The 21,325-nt window shown below is 39.2% G+C and overlaps 1 protein-coding gene and 1 non-coding gene across 2 annotated transcripts in view; one reads left to right on the forward strand and one right to left on the reverse strand.

The window, feature by feature from the left end:
• SENP7 (SUMO specific peptidase 7) overlaps positions 1-20,812 on the reverse strand; it is a 199,254-nt gene extending 178,442 nt beyond the window's left edge. Inside the window, exons 1-3 of the mRNA XM_025374920.1 lie at positions 20,703-20,812; positions 9,451-9,500; positions 2,236-2,334 (exon numbers count right to left, since the gene is read on the reverse strand). Coding sequence (XP_025230705.1) covers positions 2,236-2,334; positions 9,451-9,500; positions 20,703-20,742 — 189 coding nt within the window. The 5' untranslated portion in view covers positions 20,743-20,812. The remainder of the gene's footprint in view (positions 1-2,235; positions 2,335-9,450; positions 9,501-20,702) is intronic.
• Positions 10,568-10,670, forward strand: LOC112619962. The gene has a single exon (XR_003118433.1). It is a non-coding gene; the product is annotated as a small nucleolar RNA U13 (small nucleolar RNA).
• Positions 20,813-21,325: the final 513 nt, after the last annotated feature.

Raw genomic sequence — 21,325 nt, forward strand, 5'->3', positions numbered from 1 at the left:
AGGATTCAGTGAGCTATGATTGTGCCACTGCACTCCAGTGTGAGCAACACAGACCCTGTCTCTAAATAACCTAAATGCCCTTCCATGGTAGATTAGATAAAGAAAAAGTGGTACACATACACTATAGAATACTATGCAGCCATAAAAAAGAATGAGATCATGTCCTTTGCAGGGACATGGATGAAGCTGGAGACCATTATCCTCAGCAAACTAACACAAGAACAGAAAACCAAATACTGCATGTTCTCACTTATAAGTGAGAGCTAAATGATCAGAACACGTGGACACATAGAGGGAACAATACACACTGGGGCCTTTCAGAGGTCGGAGGATGGGAGGAGGAAGAGGAGCAGGAAAAATAACCAATGGGTACTAGGCTTAATATCTGGGTGATGAAATAATCTGTACAACAAACCCCCATGACACAAGTTACCTATGGAACAAACCTGCACTTGTACCACTAAACTTAAAAGTTAAAAAACAAAACACAAAAAACTGCTATCTTAAGCCTTATTCATCAAAGCCTGATTATAATGCTTAACAGTGAGATAAAGTCCAGATTTATAATCAAAATACCTTTTGAAATATAGTTGTATTACTCTTCAAAACATACACTCTCAAACTTAAAATGGGTCAACAGCATAAGAACAAACAATTCTATAAATCTTATTTTAGTAAACTTAAAACAGAATTTATTTTACAATAATAAGACTTAAATTTCATGAAGAAATCAATCATGCATAATAATGTATACAGTTTTAAACTGAAGAGCCTAACCTCAAAGTATCATTTAAACATGCCAAAAATGAACTAAAATCTGCAATTAAATAACACAAGAAAACCAAAAAAAGGACATAGCAGAAAATAAAAATTCAGTGGTTTTTTTGTTTTTTTGGTTTTTTTTTTTTGGAAACGGAATCTCAACTAACTGTTGTCCAGGCTGGAGTGCAGTGGCACGATCTTGGCTCACTGCAACCTCCACTTGCCAGGTTCAAGCAATCCTCCTTCCTCAGCCCCCTTAGTAGCTGGGATTACAGGCATGTGCCACTATGCCTGGCTCAATTTTCTATTTTTAGTAGAGACGGGGTTTCACCATGTTGGCCAGGCTGGTCTCAAACTCCTGACCTCAGGTGATCCACCCACCTCGGCCTCCCAAAGTGCTGGGATTACAGGCATGAGCCACCGCGCCCGGCAAAAATTCAGTTTTATTACAGTATTTTTTTTTTTTAGTTTATCATATTTTTATTATATTTAAGTTACAAAAATCATCTTTTTTTATTTTAAGCTTTTTATAATTTAAATCATATTTTTATTATAGTTAAGTTACAAAACTCTTTGACTCTCCTTTGAATATCTTCAAATCAATTCCATAAGTGAAGACAAAATACACAATTAAGGAAGGGGCCATGATTTGCCCCAAAATTGTCGTCAAATGAATGAACTCAATGACTTTTGAATCACACTTTTAAATCAGATGTTCCCATTTGATCTGTCAGTTTCTCCAGGTTTGATACATAGGTGTAAAATCATTACACTCTTTTTTTCTTTTTCTTTAATTATACTTTAAGTTCTAGGGTACATGTGCATAACGTGCAGGTTTGTTACATATGTATACTTGTGCCATGTTGCTGTGCTGCACCCATCAACTCGTCAGCACCCATCAACTCGTCATGTACATCAGGTATAACTCCCAATGCAATCCCTCCCCCCTCCCCTCTCCCCGTGATAGGCCCCGGTGTGTGATGTTCCCCTTCCCGAGTCCAAGTGATCTCATTGTTCAGTTCCCACCTATGAGTGAGAACATGCGGTGTTTGGTTTTCTGTTCTTGCGATAGTTTGCTGAGAATGATGGTTTCCAGCTGCATCCATGTCCCTACAAAGGACACAAACTCATCCTTTTTTATGGCTGCATAGTATTCCATGGTGTATATGTGCCACATTTTCTTAATCCAGTCTGTGACTGATGGACATTTGGGTTGATTCCAAGTCTTTGCTATTGTGAATAGTGCCGCAATAAACATACATATGCATGTGTCTTTATAGCAGCATGATTTATAATCCTTTGGGTATATACCCAGTAATGGGATGACTGGGTCATATGGTACTTCTAGTTCTAGATCCTTGAGGAATCGCTATACTGCTTTCCATAATGGTTGAACTAGTTTATTATTACAATATTTTAAACACACCAAATAAAACTATATACTTAAAAGAAATTAATTTTAATTTTATTTACCCCCTGCAAAGGGAGATTCCAGCATTCTGAGCTTCTGAATTTGGACAGTGGTGATTGAACATGGACATCCTCTGGTTCTGCATTTAACATCTTTCTTATCTGAAAATAGGATGAGAAAATAATTAGTTTAATTGAACTATATACAAGAGCTAATTCAGCTAACAGAACCATTATATTACCTTGCATTAATAATTTGCTAACAGTTTTAAGGAGTTTTAAATTCAGTGCTTAATTCATATGCAATTAAATATAATTTTTATTTACAAAAACCCTCTCCTTGACTTTGAAAGTAGATAAATGAAGAATCACAAGAGCTTCCTAACTATTCTCTTGCCTGCTGTCTTCTCCCCTTTTAACCTTTCAAATGTCAGCCCCAGAGTTCTCTAATACATAAAACCTAATTATGGCTGCAATACTTAAAAATTCAACAACGGTAGCCGTTACTTACAGATAAAACTCTTTACAACTGTAAAACTCTTTACAGTCTGAGCTCTTTCACATCACACACACATCAAAACTACAACCCAATCACGCTGAATGAATCAACCTTCTTCAAACACATCACATTATTTCATATCTCTAAACCTTTGCATATACTGTTCCCTCAATCTAGAATGCTCTTCCTTCTCTCCCTAGTGAAGTACTCCAGATTCTTGTCAAAATTACTATTTTATCTACGCAACCATCGCTGCCACACCACACATTCCTGAAACAGAATCGATGGAACAGATCAATGGAACATTATAAAGAACTCTGAAATAAGACCACACACCTACAACAATCTGATCTTCGACAAACCTGACAAAAACAAGCAATGGGGAAATAATTCTCTATTTAATAAATGGTGCTGGGAGAACTGGCTAGCTATATGCAAAAAATTGAAACCGGATCCCTTCCTTATACCATATACAAAAATTAATTCAGGATGGATTAAAGACTTCAATGTAAAACCCAAAACTATAAAAACCCTACAAGAAAATCAAGGCAATACCATTCAGGACATAGGCACAGGCAAATATTTTATAACGAAAATGTCAAAAGCAACTGCGATAAAAGCAAAAATTGATAAATGGGATCTAATTAAACTAAGGAACTTCTGTACAGCAAAGGAAACTATCATCAGAGTGAACAGACAACCTACAGATTCGGAGAAAAATTTTGCAGTCTATCCATCTGACAAAATTCTAATATCCAGGGTCTAAAAGGAACATAAATTCATAAGAAAAAAAAATCCCCATTAAAAAGTGAGCAAAGGATATGAACAAACGATTCTTAAAGGAAGACACACATGTGGTCAGCAACATCACTGATCACTAGAGAAAGTCAAATCAAAACGACGAGACACTATCTCACACCACTCAGAATGGCTATTACTAAAAAGTCAAAAAACAACAGATGCTGGCAAGGTTGTGGAGAAAAAGGAACACTTTTACACCACTGCTGGGATTGTAAATTAGTTCAACCATTGTGGAAGACAGTGTGGTGATTCCTCAAAGACCTAGAGGCAAAAATACCATTTGACCCAGCAACACCATTACTGGGTATATACCCAAAGGAATATAAATCACTCTGTTACAAAGATATATGCATGCACATGTTTGCTGCAACACTATTCACAATAGCAAAGACATGGAATCAACCCAAATCCCCATCAATGATAGACTGAATAAAGAAAATGGTACATAGATACCATGGAATACTATGCAGCCATAAAAAGGAACACGATCATGTCTTCTGCAGGGACATGGATGGTGTTGGAAGCCATTATCTTCAGCAAACTAATGCAGAAACAGAAAACCAAACAATTCATGTTCTCACTTTTAAGTGGGAGCTGAATGATGAGAACAGATGGACACAACGGGGGAACAACACACATTGGGGCCTCTCAGACAGGTAGAGGGAGCATCAGGAAGAATAGCTAATGGATGCTGGCCCTAATATCTAGGTGATAGGTTGTTCTTGCAGAGAACCACCATGGCGCACACCATGGCGACCTATGCAACGATCCTATATATCCTGCACGTAGTACCCCTGAACTTAAATAAAAGTCAAAGAAAAAAACGTTCACCACTGTTTCCCTGGTTACTTATGTCTAATGGAGTATCCAATACATGTTGAGTACCCAATAAATATCTACTGACCAATGCTTTAATCAATTAGATTTCAGAAAATAATGTTCATTATATACAGGTACGCAGGAAAAAACAGATTACAAGACAGTATTTTGTGGTTTTCTATTTTTTAATATTTGTTTCTTATAAAGAGACAAACTAGAAGGATACACTTCATAGTATTAATTCTGGTTGTGTATGGGTGGTCTTCTTTTTGTTTAACTGAACTTTAGAATATCTCTACAACAATCTAGTGTCATTTTAGAAATATTTCTTAAACATGTGTTTATTTATTTGAGACAGGGTCTCACTCTGTCACCTAGGCTGGCATGTAGTGACTCAGACATAACTTACTTCCTGCTTCTACCTCTTGGGCCCAGGCAATCTTCCTGCCTCAGCCTCTTGTGCAGCTGGGACCACAGGCATGCACCATCATATCTGATTAATTTTTTTTTGTTTTGTAGACACAGGGTCTTACTTTGTTGCCCAGGCTAGTCCCGAATTCCTGGGCTCTGGGGCTCAAGTAATCCTCCCACCTTGGCCTCCCTAAGTGCTGGGTTTAGAGGCATGAGCTCCCACACCCAGCCAAACACTTCAAACACTGTTTTTTTTTTGTTTTTTTTTTTTTTGAGACAGAATCTCAAAAAGGCTGAAGTGCAGTGCAGTGACGCGACCTCAGCTAACTGCAACCTCCACCTCCCAGGTTCAAACGATTCTCCTACCTCAGCGTCCGGAGTAGCTGGGATTACAAAAATGCACCACCATACCCAGTTAATTTTTGTATTTTCAGTAGAGATGGGCTTCTGCCATCTTGGCCAGGCTGGTCTTGAAGTCCTGACCTCAAGTGATCTGCCTACCTTGGCCTCCCAAAGTACTGGGATTATAGCCATGAGCCAACCTGCCAGGCCCAGGCCAAACACTTTAAATTCAACATGTGTTAGTATCTTCTCCCTGTATCCATCAAAGCTCTTATCCTTTTGGTAATTTATTTCCACTAGCAGCCTGGAGGAAAAGGCAGTAATATAAACTACTAACAATAATGTAATATGCTAATTTTCTAAGAAAGTCTACATTTTTTAAATGCACTACCACAACTTTATGTATAAAGTATGGGATTAAGAAATAAGTAAATATATTGTAGATAATGAGAGACAGAAAAAAAATAAGGAACGAGGAAAAGCTAGAATAAGCCTTGTGGTGTGGGACTGGAATCAGAAGTATCAGTATTCATTTTTTTATACAGATAGGCAGATAGAGAAATAAATATAGATACATGTGTTTCTGTGGGAAAATAGAGATACATATGTTGTATGTGTGAACATATATTTTTCTGGTCTTGTCTGTTGAGAAAGTCTAAAAACAATGACATTCCAGTTGCAAGTACACCTAGCACACAGACCTGGGTTTCTAAATATCATCCTTCAATTGAAAGAACCAGGACTCCCTGGGAAAGTGGTTGATTTCAAGCCTGGGGCAGGGAAAACACAAGATAAGCATCTTGCAGTGCCAAAAAATATACAGTGTCAGAAAGTAAGCGTTCAAAAAAAAAAAAAAATGATAGGAGCACGTCAAAAGGGTACAGCCAACATGAAAGATCTCCCAAGGCTGGAATACTTTGACCAACAAACCTGTAATGACAGTAGTGGATTATAACTCACAGAATAAACTCAATATTCTATGAGTCTATATTGATATAAATAAATAAGTGAAGCCAGGCACAGTGGCTCATGCCTAGAATCCTCACACTTTGGGAAGCCAAAGCAGGAGGACCTCTAAATAAATAAATAAGTAAGTAAGTTGGGGATGAGAATCAGCTCTCCCTTACAGAAGAATTTTTATTTTTTAGAGACAGTGTCTCATTCTGTTATCCAGGCTGGAATGCAGTGGTGCAATCATGGCTGACCAAAGCCTCAACTTCCCTGGCTCAAGCAATCTTCCTATGTCAGCCTCCCAAGTAGCTGGGATTCCAGGCATATGCCAACATGCCAACTAATTTTTATTTTTCGATATGGGGTCTCACTCTGTTGCCCAGGCTGGCCTCAAATTCCTGACCTCAAGTGATCCTCCCACCTCAGCCTCCCAAAGTGCTGGGATTACAGTTGTGAGCCACCACACTGGTCCCTTATAGAAGAATTTACATTCATAAATCTATAGTGAATGAGCAAAAGAGAAAACTACCAAAATATCACAAATACAAATTTGCAGGCAAGATACACTGATAGATGCTACAATAGTAAACAAAAGTTTGAGATAAAATAATATATTTGCACAGATTCAAAGCATCTCCCCTATTTATTAATTATAAAGAGGAGAAAAGTAACTTTACAATGGAGCAAACAGGCAGACACTATCTTAACCAAACAATCAAGGCTGACATTACCAGTACTAAGATATATCACTATCACGTAACCCCTGATATAATGCACTAAGAAGGGCACCATCACTTCTGTGGTATTCCTCCCAAAAAGTCATAACCTTAATCTAATCTTGAGAAACCTGAAACAAACCCAAAGTGAGAGATATTCTACAAAATACTGTCCAGTTTTCTTCAAAAGTGTCATGGTCATGAAAGAAAAAAGACTGAAGAATTGTCACAGACTTAAGAAAACTAAGGAGACCTAACAACTAAATGCAATGTGGGATCCTGGATTGGATCTGGCAACAGAAAAAGGACATTAGTGAAACCGAAGGAATCCAAATGATGTCTACAGTTTAAAGCAGAGGTCCCCAACCCCCAGGCCAAGGACAACACAGCAGGAGGTGAGCAGCATGGGAGCCTTAGGGCCTGAGCTCCAACTCCTGTCAGATCAGCAGTGGCATTAGATTCTCATAGGAGCACAAATACTATTGTACACTGCGCGTGCAAGGGACCTAGGCTGCACGCTCTTCTGAGAACCCAATGACTGAAGATTTGAGGTAAAACAGTTTCATCCCGAAACCATCCTCCCGACCCCTGTCCACGGGAAACTGTCTTCCACGATACTGGTCCCTGGTGCCAAACAGGTTGGGGACCACCAGTTTAAGGTACTGTATGAATATAAATTTATTGTTTTTTATAATCATACTATAGTTACATAAGATAATAACATTGAGAGAACCTGAGTGAATTGTACAGGAACTCTGCAAAATTTCTGTAACTTTTCTGTAAGTCTCAACTTCCTTGTAAACAAAAGTTTAAGAAACACTGTAGTACATCTAAAAATCAGAAAGAGAAATGGATTAATTAAGTATTAATTTCTAATGGCAGGATTTCAGATTAATTGCATGAATAATGCAACAGTCTAAAGCAAGATATTTCACTTCACTGGATATATTAAAAACAAAAATAGTAGTAGTTAATACAGAGGTATTTCAAAGTGGTATGATAGTATTCATCCTGGCAATGTAAGATTTTTTTTTTTTTTTTTTTTTTTTTTTTTTGAGACAGAGTCTTGCTCTGTCACCCAGGTTGCAGTGCAATGGTGCAATCTCGGCTCACTGCAACCTCTGCCTCCCAGGTTCAAGCGATTCTCCTGCCTCAGCCTCCCAAGTAGCTGGGACTACAAGCACCCGCCATCATGCCCAGCTATTTTTTTTTTTTTTTTGAGACAGAGTCTCGTTCTGTTGCCCAGGCTGGAGCACAGTGGCACGATCTCAGTTCACGGCAAGCTCCGTCTCCCAGGTTCACACCATTCTCCTGCCTCAGCCTCCCGAGTAGCTGGGACTACAGGCATCCTCCACCACGCCCCACTAATTTTTTGTATTTTTAGTAGAGACAGGGTTTCACCATGTTAGCCAGGATGGTCTCGATCTCCTGACCTCGTAATCTGCCCACCTCGGCCTCCCAAAGTGCTGGGAGTACAGGCGTGAGCCACCAAGCCCGGCCAATTTTTATGTCTTTGTCGAGATGGGGTTTCACCATGTTGGCCAGGCTGGTCTTGAACTCCTGACCTCAAGTGATTCTACTGCCTCGGCATAAGATTTTTTTTAACCTTCTATTTACCCCACTTAAACTAAATCCAGAGTTTTAAATGGAGAAACCACACCAGGCAAATCTTAAGCCAAAAAAGAAAGAATATCTAAAGCCATACTTTCTATACAGTCTTCTAAGGTACTCTTGATTTCCTCTCATTGTCTTCCTTTATGAATTCTTCTTTGTTAAATGCTATAACTATGTAGCATGAAGATGTATCATATTAAAGTTCTCTGTGCATAACTTAGACTGCTTCATAGGAAAGGGTTTAATAAATTCTTATAATGTAAATCAGGATATTACTGCATTTAAAGAACAAAATTCTAGAGAAAAAAAAATTATCTCTATATACCAGGTATGGTGGCTTATGCTATAATCCCAACACTTTCGGAGGCCAAGGCAGGAGGATTGCTTGAGGCCAGGAATGTGAGACCAGCCTGGGCAACATAGCAAGATCCCTGTCCCTACATAAAAAAATTAAAATTAGCTGGTCATGGTGGCACATCCCTGTATTCCCAGCTACTTGGGAGACTGAGGCAGGAGGATCACTAAAGCCCAAGAGTTCAAGGCTGCAGTGAGCTGTACTTGAGCCTGGGCAACAGAGCAAAACCCTGTCTCTTAAAAAAGAAAGAAAAGAAAAAGATTATCTTTCTTAAAAGGAATTAATTTTTTTGAACACTTCCTATGTAGGTAGAAACTTCATTTTGCTTGTTTTGCTACTCTTGGCATATGTAGAAGAAATAAATGAAAAAAAGAGGCTTAAAAGGACATATTCCCAATAGTAATGTTCAGCACATACCTTGAGTATGACTATTTTGCATCTATAGCATCACTAATGAATGAACATTAGGTACTCTAATAGATTAAGTCATCAAAGAAACGTTGTGCTATGTTTTAAATAAAATCTAAAATGAGCTCTGGAAAGTATATTGGTCATCTGGTCTGGAAAGCATACCAGTCAACAATTTAAACAAAGTTGGTAGAAGGGTTTCCTGGTTGATCTTCAGTTAATTAGAATACACTATTCTCCCAAAACACTGATTAAAGTTTTATACTATTTTCTTTAAAATGTTATTAAAAAGACAAACAGCAAAATACTTTCAGTATCAGTAACTCCAAAGATAATAGATTAAAAGCAAAACAAATGCATACCTCCGATAAATCAGAAGATGACTTTTTCCTTTTTCCTTCTGTGGTGATTTCTACAAAAACCAAAGATGTGGTAAAAATTATCGTTTAACATCTAAATGAGATAAACAGTTTGATAAAGGAGATTCACATTCATTCCTTGTTTTAAATTAACTTGTTAGATTTAAATTTACACTGATATATTTTACAGAAACTGAAGGGCTAAACATAAAAGTCAAAAAATAACTACATGTCAGAAGAATAGCAGATTCTCACACAATGTCTCCAGTAAAAAAAAATATATATATATATATATATACACACACACACACACACACACACACACACACACACACACACACACACACACACAAATAGAAAAGAAAGAGGAAAACTTGGCTCTAAGAACTAAACAAATTCCCTGGCCAAAGACCTCACACCTAGTAGTAGAACCATTTGATCAGACAAATTATTATAATGGGGGGAGGTAGAAGCAGGTGAAATTCTAGAAGTTAGAAGTTGAGAATATTCTATAAAAACACTTCCAGTTCTACTACATATCTAAGCATGCTGTGTAACTGGGAACAGTTTAACTGTCTTTTACTTACCAACATTTTTTCAGACTTGCTGTGGATTTTTCTGAGTCCTAACTTCCAATCAGCAAATATTAATTCAATGTCTATTATGTGCCCTGACACTGTGCTAGGCAATGAGTACAGTGTAGTAGGCAAATTAGGCAAAAGTTCCAAACTTTCCTGGAACTTATAGTCTACTGGAATATATCACAGATTTTACTAAAAACATAAATGGCAGAGATATATATAGATTGTCACCTGCTTGTGACAAATGCATGACTGCAATTCCATAGGAAAGGGATGATTTTCAAAATAAATGATGCTGAGGCAATTTGATAACCAAATGGGGGAATAACACCCTTGACTACCTCACACCATACACAAAATTAATTTGAAATGAATCATAGATTTCAATGTCAAAGATAAAAACAAAGTATCTAGATTTAAATAGGAGAATATCTTCATCACCTTTGGGTAGGCAAAGATTTTTCAGAGAGGGCACAAGTAGTACTAACCACAAATGAAAACATTAACAAACTGTACTTCATTAAAATTAAGAACTTCTGATCCTACTGTAGCTCATGAGCATGATGCCTGGGTGTTCACACGCACCTGTGAGATGTGGCACCTTGAACCTTGTTACCATGTCAGAACATTACCCATCTGACATGAAAGAAAAATAAAGAACCACACTGGATTAGTGGGGTTTTTCTGTTTTGTTTTGTTTTTGAGACTGAGTTTTGCTCTTATTGCCCAGCCTGGAGTGCAATGGCGCAAATCTTGGCACACCGTAACCTTTGCCTCCCGGGTTCAAGAGATTCTTCTGCCTCAGCCTCCCGAGTAGCTGGGATTACAGGCATGTGCCACTACGCCAGGCTAATTTTGTATTTTTAGTAGAGGCAGGGTTTCTCCATGTTGGTCAGGCTGCTCTCCCAACCTCAGGAGATCCGCCCACCTCGGCCTCCCAGAGTGCTGGGATTACAGTGAGCCAAGGCGCCTGGCCTGGATTCGCTTTGAGAAAGAAAAAAGGAAAAAAAGAAAAGGTCAGGCACAGAGGCTCATGCCTGTAATCCCAACACTTTGGGGCCAAGGCATGGGGATCACTTGAGCCCAGGAGTTCGAGACCAGTTTGGGCAACACAGTGGGATCCCATCGCTACAAAAATGTTAAAAAATTAGCTGGATATGAAAGCACATGCAGGTAGTCCCAGCTACTCAGGAGGTTGAGATGGAAAGATCACTAAAGCCTGAAAAGTTACAGCTGCAGTGAGCCATGACTGCAACACTGCACTCCAGCCTGGGTGACAGAGTGAGACCCTGTCTCAGATTAAAAAAAAAAAAGAACTTCTGTTCATCAAAAATCATCAAGAGTGAAAAGGCATGTCAAGATTAAAAGAAAAATACTTATAATACATGCATTTGTCAAAGAATTCATAACCAGAATATATAAAGAACTCCTAAAGCAAAAGCAAGACAATCCTATCTTCAAAACGGACAAAAGTCTGAATAGGCACTTCACAAAAAAGAATATCCAAATGGCCAATAAACACATAAACGGGTGCTCAATTTCATAATCATTAGGGAAACGCGAAATTAAAATGGCAATGAAAACCATTAAACAGCCTTTAGAATGGGTAAAAGTAAAAAGATTGACACCACCAAGTATTGGTGAGAGAGTGGAACTCATATGCTCTTGCTAAGAGTAGTGCTTCACCAGCATCTACTGAAGTTAGACACCTGCCTATGCAATATCCAACAATTACACTTTTAGATAAATAACCAACAGAAATAAGAATATTCAGGTATTTTTGTTCTTAATATCCAAAAACTGGAAACAATCCAAATATCCAAGTATGGATAAACATATTCATGTAATGGAAAACTATACAGCACTAAAAGATAATGAATTACTGCTATGCACAATATGGATATATCACTCAGGCAAGCTTAAAGGAAACCAGATGCAGAAGAGTATATGATTCTATTTCTCTGAAATTCAAGGAGAGTTAAAATAAACCTATGGTAACACTAGTTAAAACAGTGACGGGGGCCAGGCATGGTCGCACATGCCTATAATCCCAGCACTTTGGGAGGCTGAGGTGGGTAGATCGCTTGAGCTCAGGAGTTTGAGACCAACCTGGGCAAAATGGTGAAACCCCATCTGTATAAAAAAGTGTGGTGGTGTGCACCTGTACTCCCAGCTACTCAATAGGATGAGGTGGGAAGATCACTTGAACCAGGAAGTTGAGGCTGCAGTGAGCTATGATGGCACCACTGCACTCCAGCCTGGGCAACAGAGCAAGACACTGTCTCAAATTAAAAAAAAAAAAAAAAAAAAAAAAAAAAAAAAGCCACTGAACTATATACTAAAGATATGTGTACTATATGGTACTTAAAATCAGAAATAATAACTAATGAAATATAGACTACCAAAAAATCTATATTGCTGAAATGATTTATTCTAAGTTCATAATACACAGCATTAGTTTCACTATATGAACCATGTAATGTTTTCCTGATCTAAAAAATTATTTTCGGGCCAGGTGCAGTGGCTTATGCCTGTAATCCCAGCACTAATGGGAGGCCGACGTGGTTGGGTCACTTGAGGTCAGGAGTTCGAGACCAGCCTGGTCAACATGGGGAAACCCATCTCTACTAAAAATACAAAAAAAAAACTAGTTGGGTATAGTGGCAGGCACCTATAATCCCAGCTACTCAGGAAGCTGAGGCAGGAAAATCGCTCAAACCCAGGAGGCAGAGGTTGCAGTGAGCCAAGATCACGCCACTGCACTCCATCCTAGGCAACAAGAGCAAAACTCCATCTCAAAAATATATATATATATATTTTCACCTCTATATTTAAGCGTTTGACAACTTCAAATTTCAATAAACTAGTACTCAAGTTGACTACCAAAAATAAAGAATTTTTTAAATAAGTGATAAGAAAGTCTTTATCCTGTAGAAATTCATTTTGTAGTCAATTTTAAATTTAACAAAACACTTATTTATATATACACAATGGAATACTATTCGGGAATGAAAAAGGAATGAACTCATGTCTTTTACAGTAACACAGAACTGGAAACCTTCATCTTCAGTGAAACAACTCAGATTAGAAGCTCACATCTATATTCCCAACACTTTGGGAGGCCAAGGCAGGGTGACTGCTCAAGCCCAGAAGTTTGAGATCAGCCTGCACCACATGGTGAGACCCTGTCTCTACAAATATTTATTTGAATTAGCTGGGTACAGTGACACCACCTGTGGTCTCAGCTGCTTGGGAGGCTGAGGTGGGAGAATCGCTTGAGCCCAGGAGGCTGAGGCTGCAATGGGCCATATTTGCACCACTACACTCCAGTCTGGACAACAGAGCGAAACCATTTCAAAAAGAAAAAGAAAAAAGAAAAAAAAGAAGAACTCAGAAAGTCAAATACCACATATTCTCACTATAATACGTAGGGGCTAAATAATGTGTGTACCCGAGGACACAGAGTGTGGAATAACAGTCACTGGAGACTTGGAAGGCTGGGAGTAGTACAGTGAGGGATGAGAAATTACTTAATGGGTACACTATTCAGCTGATGATTGCACTAAAAGCCCAGATTTCACCACCACACAATATACCCACATAACAAAGCTGTACTTGTACCCCTTAAATTTATACAAAATAAAAGAATATATCATTTTTTAAAGGAATATCAGTTCCTTAAATTTGAATTTACAAATTTATATCCCCAAAATATCTCATTGGGTTAAAAGTGCTTCCATCCTGTTTTGTTCCGCTATTTCCTTTCAGTAATGCTATTATGAATTCCCAAATGTTTATGTTTTTTTTTCTTGGCCAACTTTGTCTAATAAAAAAATTTACAGTTTTTTTATAACTGACTTGGTCCATCTTATACCAGGTTAGCTCTGGAGTGTTTAAACAAGCATACAATGTGCCTCGACTTGAGACTGTATGGTATAGTTATCATGCTTAAGAGTATATATTTTAAAGCTAGACAACCCAAATTTGTATCTTGGCTTACTAGTTGTGACTTCTTTGAGTCGCAGTTTCTCATCTGTAAAACGGGAGAGAATACATGCCTTTTTAATTGTTAAGATTAAAGTATGATAGTCTATATTAAGGCATCTAGCATTACGTCTAACATACAGTTGGTACAAAAGAAATGGTAACTGTAACATTTTATAGTCAAGTATCTCCCTTTAGGAGACTGCAGTATTTTAGTATTAGCATATAGGAAAATCTCTCCAATTACTCTCATTCTAAATATACGAGTCAAAAAATTAAAAGCATAACTTTTCCCATTCAGTCACTTATTTATTCTTTTTTTTTTTTTTTTGAGATGGAGTCTTGCTCTGTCACCCAGGCTGGAGTGCAGTGGCATGATCTCAGCTCACTGCAACCTCTGCCTCCCAGGTTCAAGTGATTCTCCTGCTTCAGCCTCCCGACTACCTGGGACTACAGGAAGGACATGCCTGGCTAATTTTTTATATGTTTAGTAGAGAGAGGGATTCACCATATTGGCCAGGCTGGTCTCCAACACCTGAGCTCAAGTGATCTGCCCACCTTGGACTCCCAAAGTGCTGGGATTACAGGCATGGGCCACCGCACCCAGCCTATTTATTTGACATAATAGTAATTATCATTGCCTGGCATTATGCTAAGTGCTGTAAACAAATTATTTTCCTTAATCCTGACATCATGAAATCAATAATGTATTATCTCCATCTGATAGATTAAGAAATTAAGGTTTGAGGGATCCAAATAACTTGCCCAATGTTACCACAGTGATCCATCACTGGTCATACTCCAGAGATGATACTCTAAACCAGTACACTCTAGGCATACTGGATGCTATGGGGAAATAAAATTAATGACAGTCCCTGTCACAGTGTTAATAGTATAGCAGTAGACATTAGACAACTCAGCAAGCTAGAATATATGATGGAATCTGATAAACATCATATAAGAGGCATAAAGACCCACAGAAGTGCAGAAACAGGTATAAATTTAAGTTTGAGTTAAGAAAATGGTTCTTGGAAAGGCACAACTGAACTGAGCTTGGGCCAGGCATGGTGGCGCATGCCTATAATCCCAGCACTTTGGGAGGTCAAGGTGGGAGGATCGCTTGAGGCGAAGAGTTCAAGACCAGCCCGGGTAACACAGTGAGACCCCATCTCTACAAAAACTAAGTTTTTTTTTTTTTTTTTAAATAGCCAGTCGTGATAGTGTGTGCCTACAGTCCTAGCTACTCGGCAGGCTGAGGTAGGAGGATAGCTTGAGCCCAGGAGTTCAAGGCTGCAGGGAGCTATGATCATGCCACTGTACTCAAGCCTAGGCAACAGAGCAATATCCCATTTCAAAAAAAAAAGAACTGGGCTTTGAAGAATAAAGTTTAGACAGGCAGAAATGGGTGGAGCCAGGTACAACCCAAGGGTGATTTACCAATACAAGCACACACAAACTAGGATGAAGCAGCCCACATCAGCCAGATTCATAAACTACTGAAAACCCAAATGAAAGTTATTCATCAGGAAGGCATTATAACAGAATTCTAGTCTGGATCTTTGGAGCTACTCAATCTTATTCATAACCCATTCTCTGTGTTACCCTGCCCCCTTAATTTACTTTTCAATCCTCTGCCTTCCATCATCAGGCCTAGGAATCACCACCAAGATGTCAATCTCTATAGCCTATCACCTTCTTATTATCACACCTCATATAATTCAATTCTACCCCCTCATCTACATCTTCTCCAACTCTTCCCTAGTTTACTAAATTCTTTTCCAAAGTCAATACAGTTTCCTTAAATTTTGAATATTTTCTTTGAACTTCTCCTCCACCTTAGGTTAACTAAATCCTAGCTTTTTATTAGCTATATTACTTTGTTAAAACTCTCCTACTTATAAAACAGAAGTAGAGATTAACAATCTCTATTGTTTCCTGTAGGGGGGAGACAAAAAAAAATTTTCTTCCCCACCACCACCATCTCCCATTAATATTCTAACTTTATTGCAATAATTCCTCCTTTAAAATTGACATAAATTGGAGACATTCCCCGCTGGGCACAGTGGCTCACACCTGTAATCCCAGCACTTCGGGAGGCCAAGGCGGGTGGATCACGATGTCAAGAGATTGAGACCATCCTGGCCAACATGGTGAAACCCCGTCTTTACTAAAAATACAAAAATTACCTGGGCATGGTGGCATGCACATGTAGTCCCAGCACCTGTAGTCCCAGCTACTCAGGAGGCTGAGGCAGGAGAATCGCTTGAACCCAGGGGGCAGAGGTTACAGTGAGCTGAGATCACGTCACTGCACTGCAGCCTGGAGACTCCATCTCAAAAATAAAAACATTGATATATTCCCTTGCCCATATTTATGACTGCCATCTACTGACCCAAGATCCTCTCCATGTCTAGAATACTGATTCTTGGTTCATAGTTTAAGTATGATCAAAATTCACCATCATTCTGAAGCACTAAAACATCCATTAACCAACTCACTCAAAACAATGGAATCATCTTCATTTAATGGTACAAACTTCTAAATATCTCCATTTCAGCAATATGCATTCAAGAATGCCTTTAAGGAAAACTCTCAAGTTCTCAAATGCAAGCCTTTCATTCTATATACTGTCTTCCTCACTCCCACTAAATCCACTCTTTGCCCTTACATCTTGCCACACCCTTTAATTCTAAGTAAAATTAAACTCATTTTTTTTGCAAACTCTTGCTTCTGTACTGCTTGGCACTACTAAGTCACAAAGTATTTAGAGCTCCAACTACTATAAAACTCACACTTGTTTTAACTAAGACTGCAAGAGTACTTAATATGTATTCATCCCTAATTGACCTATCTTGCATTCCCAGTACCATTTAAAAGCCCCTTTCTCTAAAGATTACCTTACTATTTCATTTAGAAGCCATAACTGCAGTATCTTTAGTCCCAAGATATGTCTATATCTTTATCCATCTTTTCTCCTTTCCCTATGTCTCATCAAACTGTTCTTTGACGCCATCCATCTCTCCCATTTCTTCCAGGACCTCACTCCATTATCTCCTACCTGATACATATTCAATCTTTCCCTCTCTACCCCTTTCCTGCTCCCTACCAACCTGATTTAAGTCTCTCACAATCTTAAGAAAAAACAAGCCTTTCTACCTAATTTCCTACTCAAGCTTGTTCTAGAAATCTTTCCTTCCCATCTCATTTTCTCAGCTTACTTTTGCTCCCCCATTTCCTCACCGCCATCATTCGTCTAGCCTTTTGAAATTTGACTTTTGTCTACTAGTCTACTAACCACTCTTACCATCAGTAAAAGTGGCCTCCTAATTGCCAAATCCAGCACCCTCATGCTACTTTAACTCTCTGAAATGCTAACATTTCTTTTTTACTCTCCTCCCTATCTTCCCAAACCTGTCACATTCCTAATCTACCTAACTGGTTAGTAGTATCTCTTCCTACCTACTTTGAAATTAGTTGTATGTGATTTAAGACCTTCCTTACTCTATATTATTTTTGTGGGCAATTCCATTCATTCCAATGACTTCAACTAAGATCTCTAAAATAATGCAGCTTTATCATAACTAATTGTAAGTTCTCATCTTGAGCTTCAATTATCATTCATTACACTTTCAATGCAAAGTAAACATCACCTGAACCTACTGAAAGATTTAAGACAGTTATACCATCAGGGACACTAGTAGCAGTAAATGAAGTTAAAACTATAGATCTTATAATTAGAGACCACATTTTGAATCTTGTTTCTTAGTAGCTATTACTAATCTTTATCCTGCCCCTAAATTCCAGTTCTCTCATCTGTAAATGAAAAACAATTACTTTATAAGGCTTTTGAAAATACTGAAGTTTCCAAAGTTCTTAGCACAGTGTCTAGTGCCTAAGTACTTAAAGAACATACGTATCCTTAACTGCAAATGAGAGTGACACAGGTCTCCAAGAATGTTGCCTGAAGCAATCAGTTGAAAGTTGGTTCAAATTTACTTGACATTTCCTATTTTGATTCAAAAAATTCATTTGAAAATTGCAGTCTATGATTCTAATTTATCTGTGCTATATTTTTGTTAACCCTTTTAATGGTCATTCTCCCTTACTCCCACACACTTTATCATTCAACTTCAGTGAACCTGTCTCTGATGCCAGCCATCTTTTAATGTGTATCACCATGTAATATACTGCTGTTAATGTTATAGTTATCAGTTATGTGAGTCACAAATACATGTGTTTAGCTTAAACCAGCTGGAATTGGGTTTCTGCTATTTGCAGCTGAAAAAGTTTTGAGCAGTACACTGTGAACATTTTACAGTTCTTCCTTGTTTAGGGGATAGTTTAGGGCAGCCTAATGTAGTCTCACAGACAAAACTTTCAAATTTTGTGTTTTATTTTATCTTTCTACTGCTACCCATCCTCCTTCTACCTCTTCTTCCTGTTTTATTAATCAAACTCTTCTGTGTATTTAGGAAACTTTGATGACTATAAATGTCACGTCATGGCCGGGTGCGGTGGCTCACGCCTGTAATTCCAGCACTTTGGGAGGCCGAGGCGGGTGGATCACCTGAGGTCAGGAGTTCGAGACCAGCCTGGCCAACATGGTGAAACCCCATCTCTACTAAAAGTATAAAAATTAACCAGGCATAGTGACGGGTACCTGTAATCCCAGCTACTAGGGAGGCTGAGGCAGGAGAATCGCTTGAACCCGAGAGGCGGAGGTTGTAGTGAGCCAAGACTGCGCCACTGAGCTCCAGCCTGGTCAACAGAGTGAGACTCTGGTCTCAAAAAAAAAAAAAAGTCACTTCATTTGGGTTCCAATTAGCAACAACTTACAATGAAATGGCAACTGCATGCATACAACCATTACACGGAATCTTTCAACCGGCTGATCGTGTTTTATTTCTGAGAATTTATATCAGGAAATTAAATATACACTATTAAGAAAAGCGGAAGCATACTTAAAAATTAATTTGTGCACATCTTAAAATTAGCGGCATACTGGAGAACGGCTAGGTAACATTAGATTTGGGTATGGATTTTATTATACTTATTTTTCAGAAAGGACAGCTCCAAAAGAGAGATCATGAGAAAAAGAAAACGCTCTCCAGACATATAACTAACATAAATATCAATGTCTTTTAAGGATAAACAGCTTTATTATCAAAATCCACTTCCCACAACTACTTACATCAAGTTACTGTGACAAATAAATAAATCTAAGTGTAATCAGGTAAAGGGGAATGTGACTTGTTGAAGTACAAGGCAAATATCTTACCTTCCCTCCCCAAAAATGTATTAAACGTAGATGAAATGCATTTATTTTTAAAAAGCTGTGCATCTCAAAGGAAGATAGGATTATACCTAGAGTTCTGTGTTAGGAAGCACGCAAATGACGCCAGCTAAGCGCTGTGCATTTTCCTAATGTGTCCATTTTACTTAGAGGTTTGGTGCGGGGTGGAGACTATTAAAACAAACATCAGTTGAAGGCATATACCTACATGTATGTATAAACATACACATATATCATTTATACATGTGCTTTCAAAGGAGAAAACTACTATCTCCAGAATACACACCAAAATCGCTAACACTGGTTGCATATGAAAAGGGATTTCAGGTTTTCAACTGCTTCAAGTAGTGTCCCCAGAGATCCATAATCACTCTCCTTTGCAATTAAGGCTGAAAGAAGTTTGAGATGCACTGCCACAGGGCACTCCTAAATAAATTTGGAATTGTCAACAATGTTTCTGCAGAAATCAACGGTACCATAAGAAACAGAAAAATGAAATGAAATTGATTCATTGGGCGTTCGTTTGTGGACTGTACGCATGTGAGTCCTCGTCCTCTCCTCCTACCACCCGTAGGACTTAACACAAGGACTTGAGGACCCCTTAATGGATGAAATGTTTGACAAAAACTTCTCGACTGGGAGGAACTCTACCTCACGTCTTTATAACTCCACCTTCTTGTTTCCAAGACGTTGTACACAAAACTGAAGATAGTCATTTAAAACAAAGTAATTTCCAAAACAAAAATATGCTGAAAATAAAAACACAACGAAAGCACGACTTCAAATCCTTTGTTTGACTTTCCAATCACTTTTGGAAGACGCAGGGGAGGCTGGAAAAGAAAAAGGCTATTAGGCGGGCCTGTTCAGCAGAACGAGACCCGGCGAGGCATTGTATCAAAGAAAAGGAGTCTCCGTTCGCAAGCCCCACCTTTCCTCCCCAGCAGCAGCTACCTGCTGAGGGAAAGAGGAGGGAGAGGGGAAGGGACGCAAAGTCGAGAAGCAAAGGAAGAGAGCAAAGTGGGGTCAGGCGCTGAGAAGCCGAAATGAAATTGGAACATTGATGGAATTACGAGGAAGGCGTGGCAGAGAGTGGCAAGCCAACCGGGAAGATCCATGGGCAGATGAGACGCAAGGAAAGTGTTCGCGGGAGGAGGGAAAAAATAAAAGGGGTTTCGAGGTGAAGAGCGCCCGAGGCTTCGATGACAGCTCGGACCGGGTCTTCGACTCGAGGGGCGGGGACGACCCGGGAGCCTTCCATTGTGCGCGCCCCCTCCTCTCCCCGCCCCCGCCCTCGCCCTCGCGGCTTCGGGCCGCAACCCCAGCTGCAGCCAGCGCCTCCCGTCTGTCTGCCCGGGGTAGGAGACAATATGCTTAACCCTCCTCCGACCCTTTCTCACCGGATGAAGATGGCCGTCGCCCGAGCTTTCTCTTGTCCATCTTCTCCCGCTGCTGAAATTTCAGTTGCAGGCGCTGTCACCTCAGGACCCCTCCGGCTTGGGAGAGGGAGGGGGAGGGGAAAGAAAAAAAAAAAGCCAGCAATGTGCGAAGCGCGCTTGCGCAAGAGCCGTCGCCTGCCCTTCGACCGGAAATCAGCTGCCCCTCCCACCATCAACCGGAAATCATTTCCTGGGACTTTTCTCTGTGGGCTGTCTCCTCCAGCGTTTTTTTGGTGGGGTTTATTTCATGATCTGATCCCCTCTGGGGAAGTGAACCATCTGGGTGCTCGATTTTAGCTTTGTTGACTTTGAAGATTAGATTGACAACAATTAAAAGGGGAAAACAGGAACTCCTCCGGTTCACTGGATCTCGCGAGGTGGCCAAACAACTCTGAAAACAAAACGCTAGTGTTTGCAGTATTACGTTCCTGACAGCCTCTCTTACATATTTGCCCCAAACGCCCTTCCTCGAACTCGGAAACCAAAAGATTTTAAGATGGCAAAATCACCTAATAATAGCCTAGCTATTAGTTTAGCATTTGCACTGGAAATAAGTAGGCTGACGAGGAAAAATGTCTTAGAGA

Source organism: Theropithecus gelada, chromosome 2 (genome assembly GCF_003255815.1).
Source record: "Theropithecus gelada isolate Dixy chromosome 2, Tgel_1.0, whole genome shotgun sequence".
Classification (NCBI taxonomy): domain Eukaryota; kingdom Metazoa; phylum Chordata; class Mammalia; order Primates; family Cercopithecidae; genus Theropithecus; species Theropithecus gelada.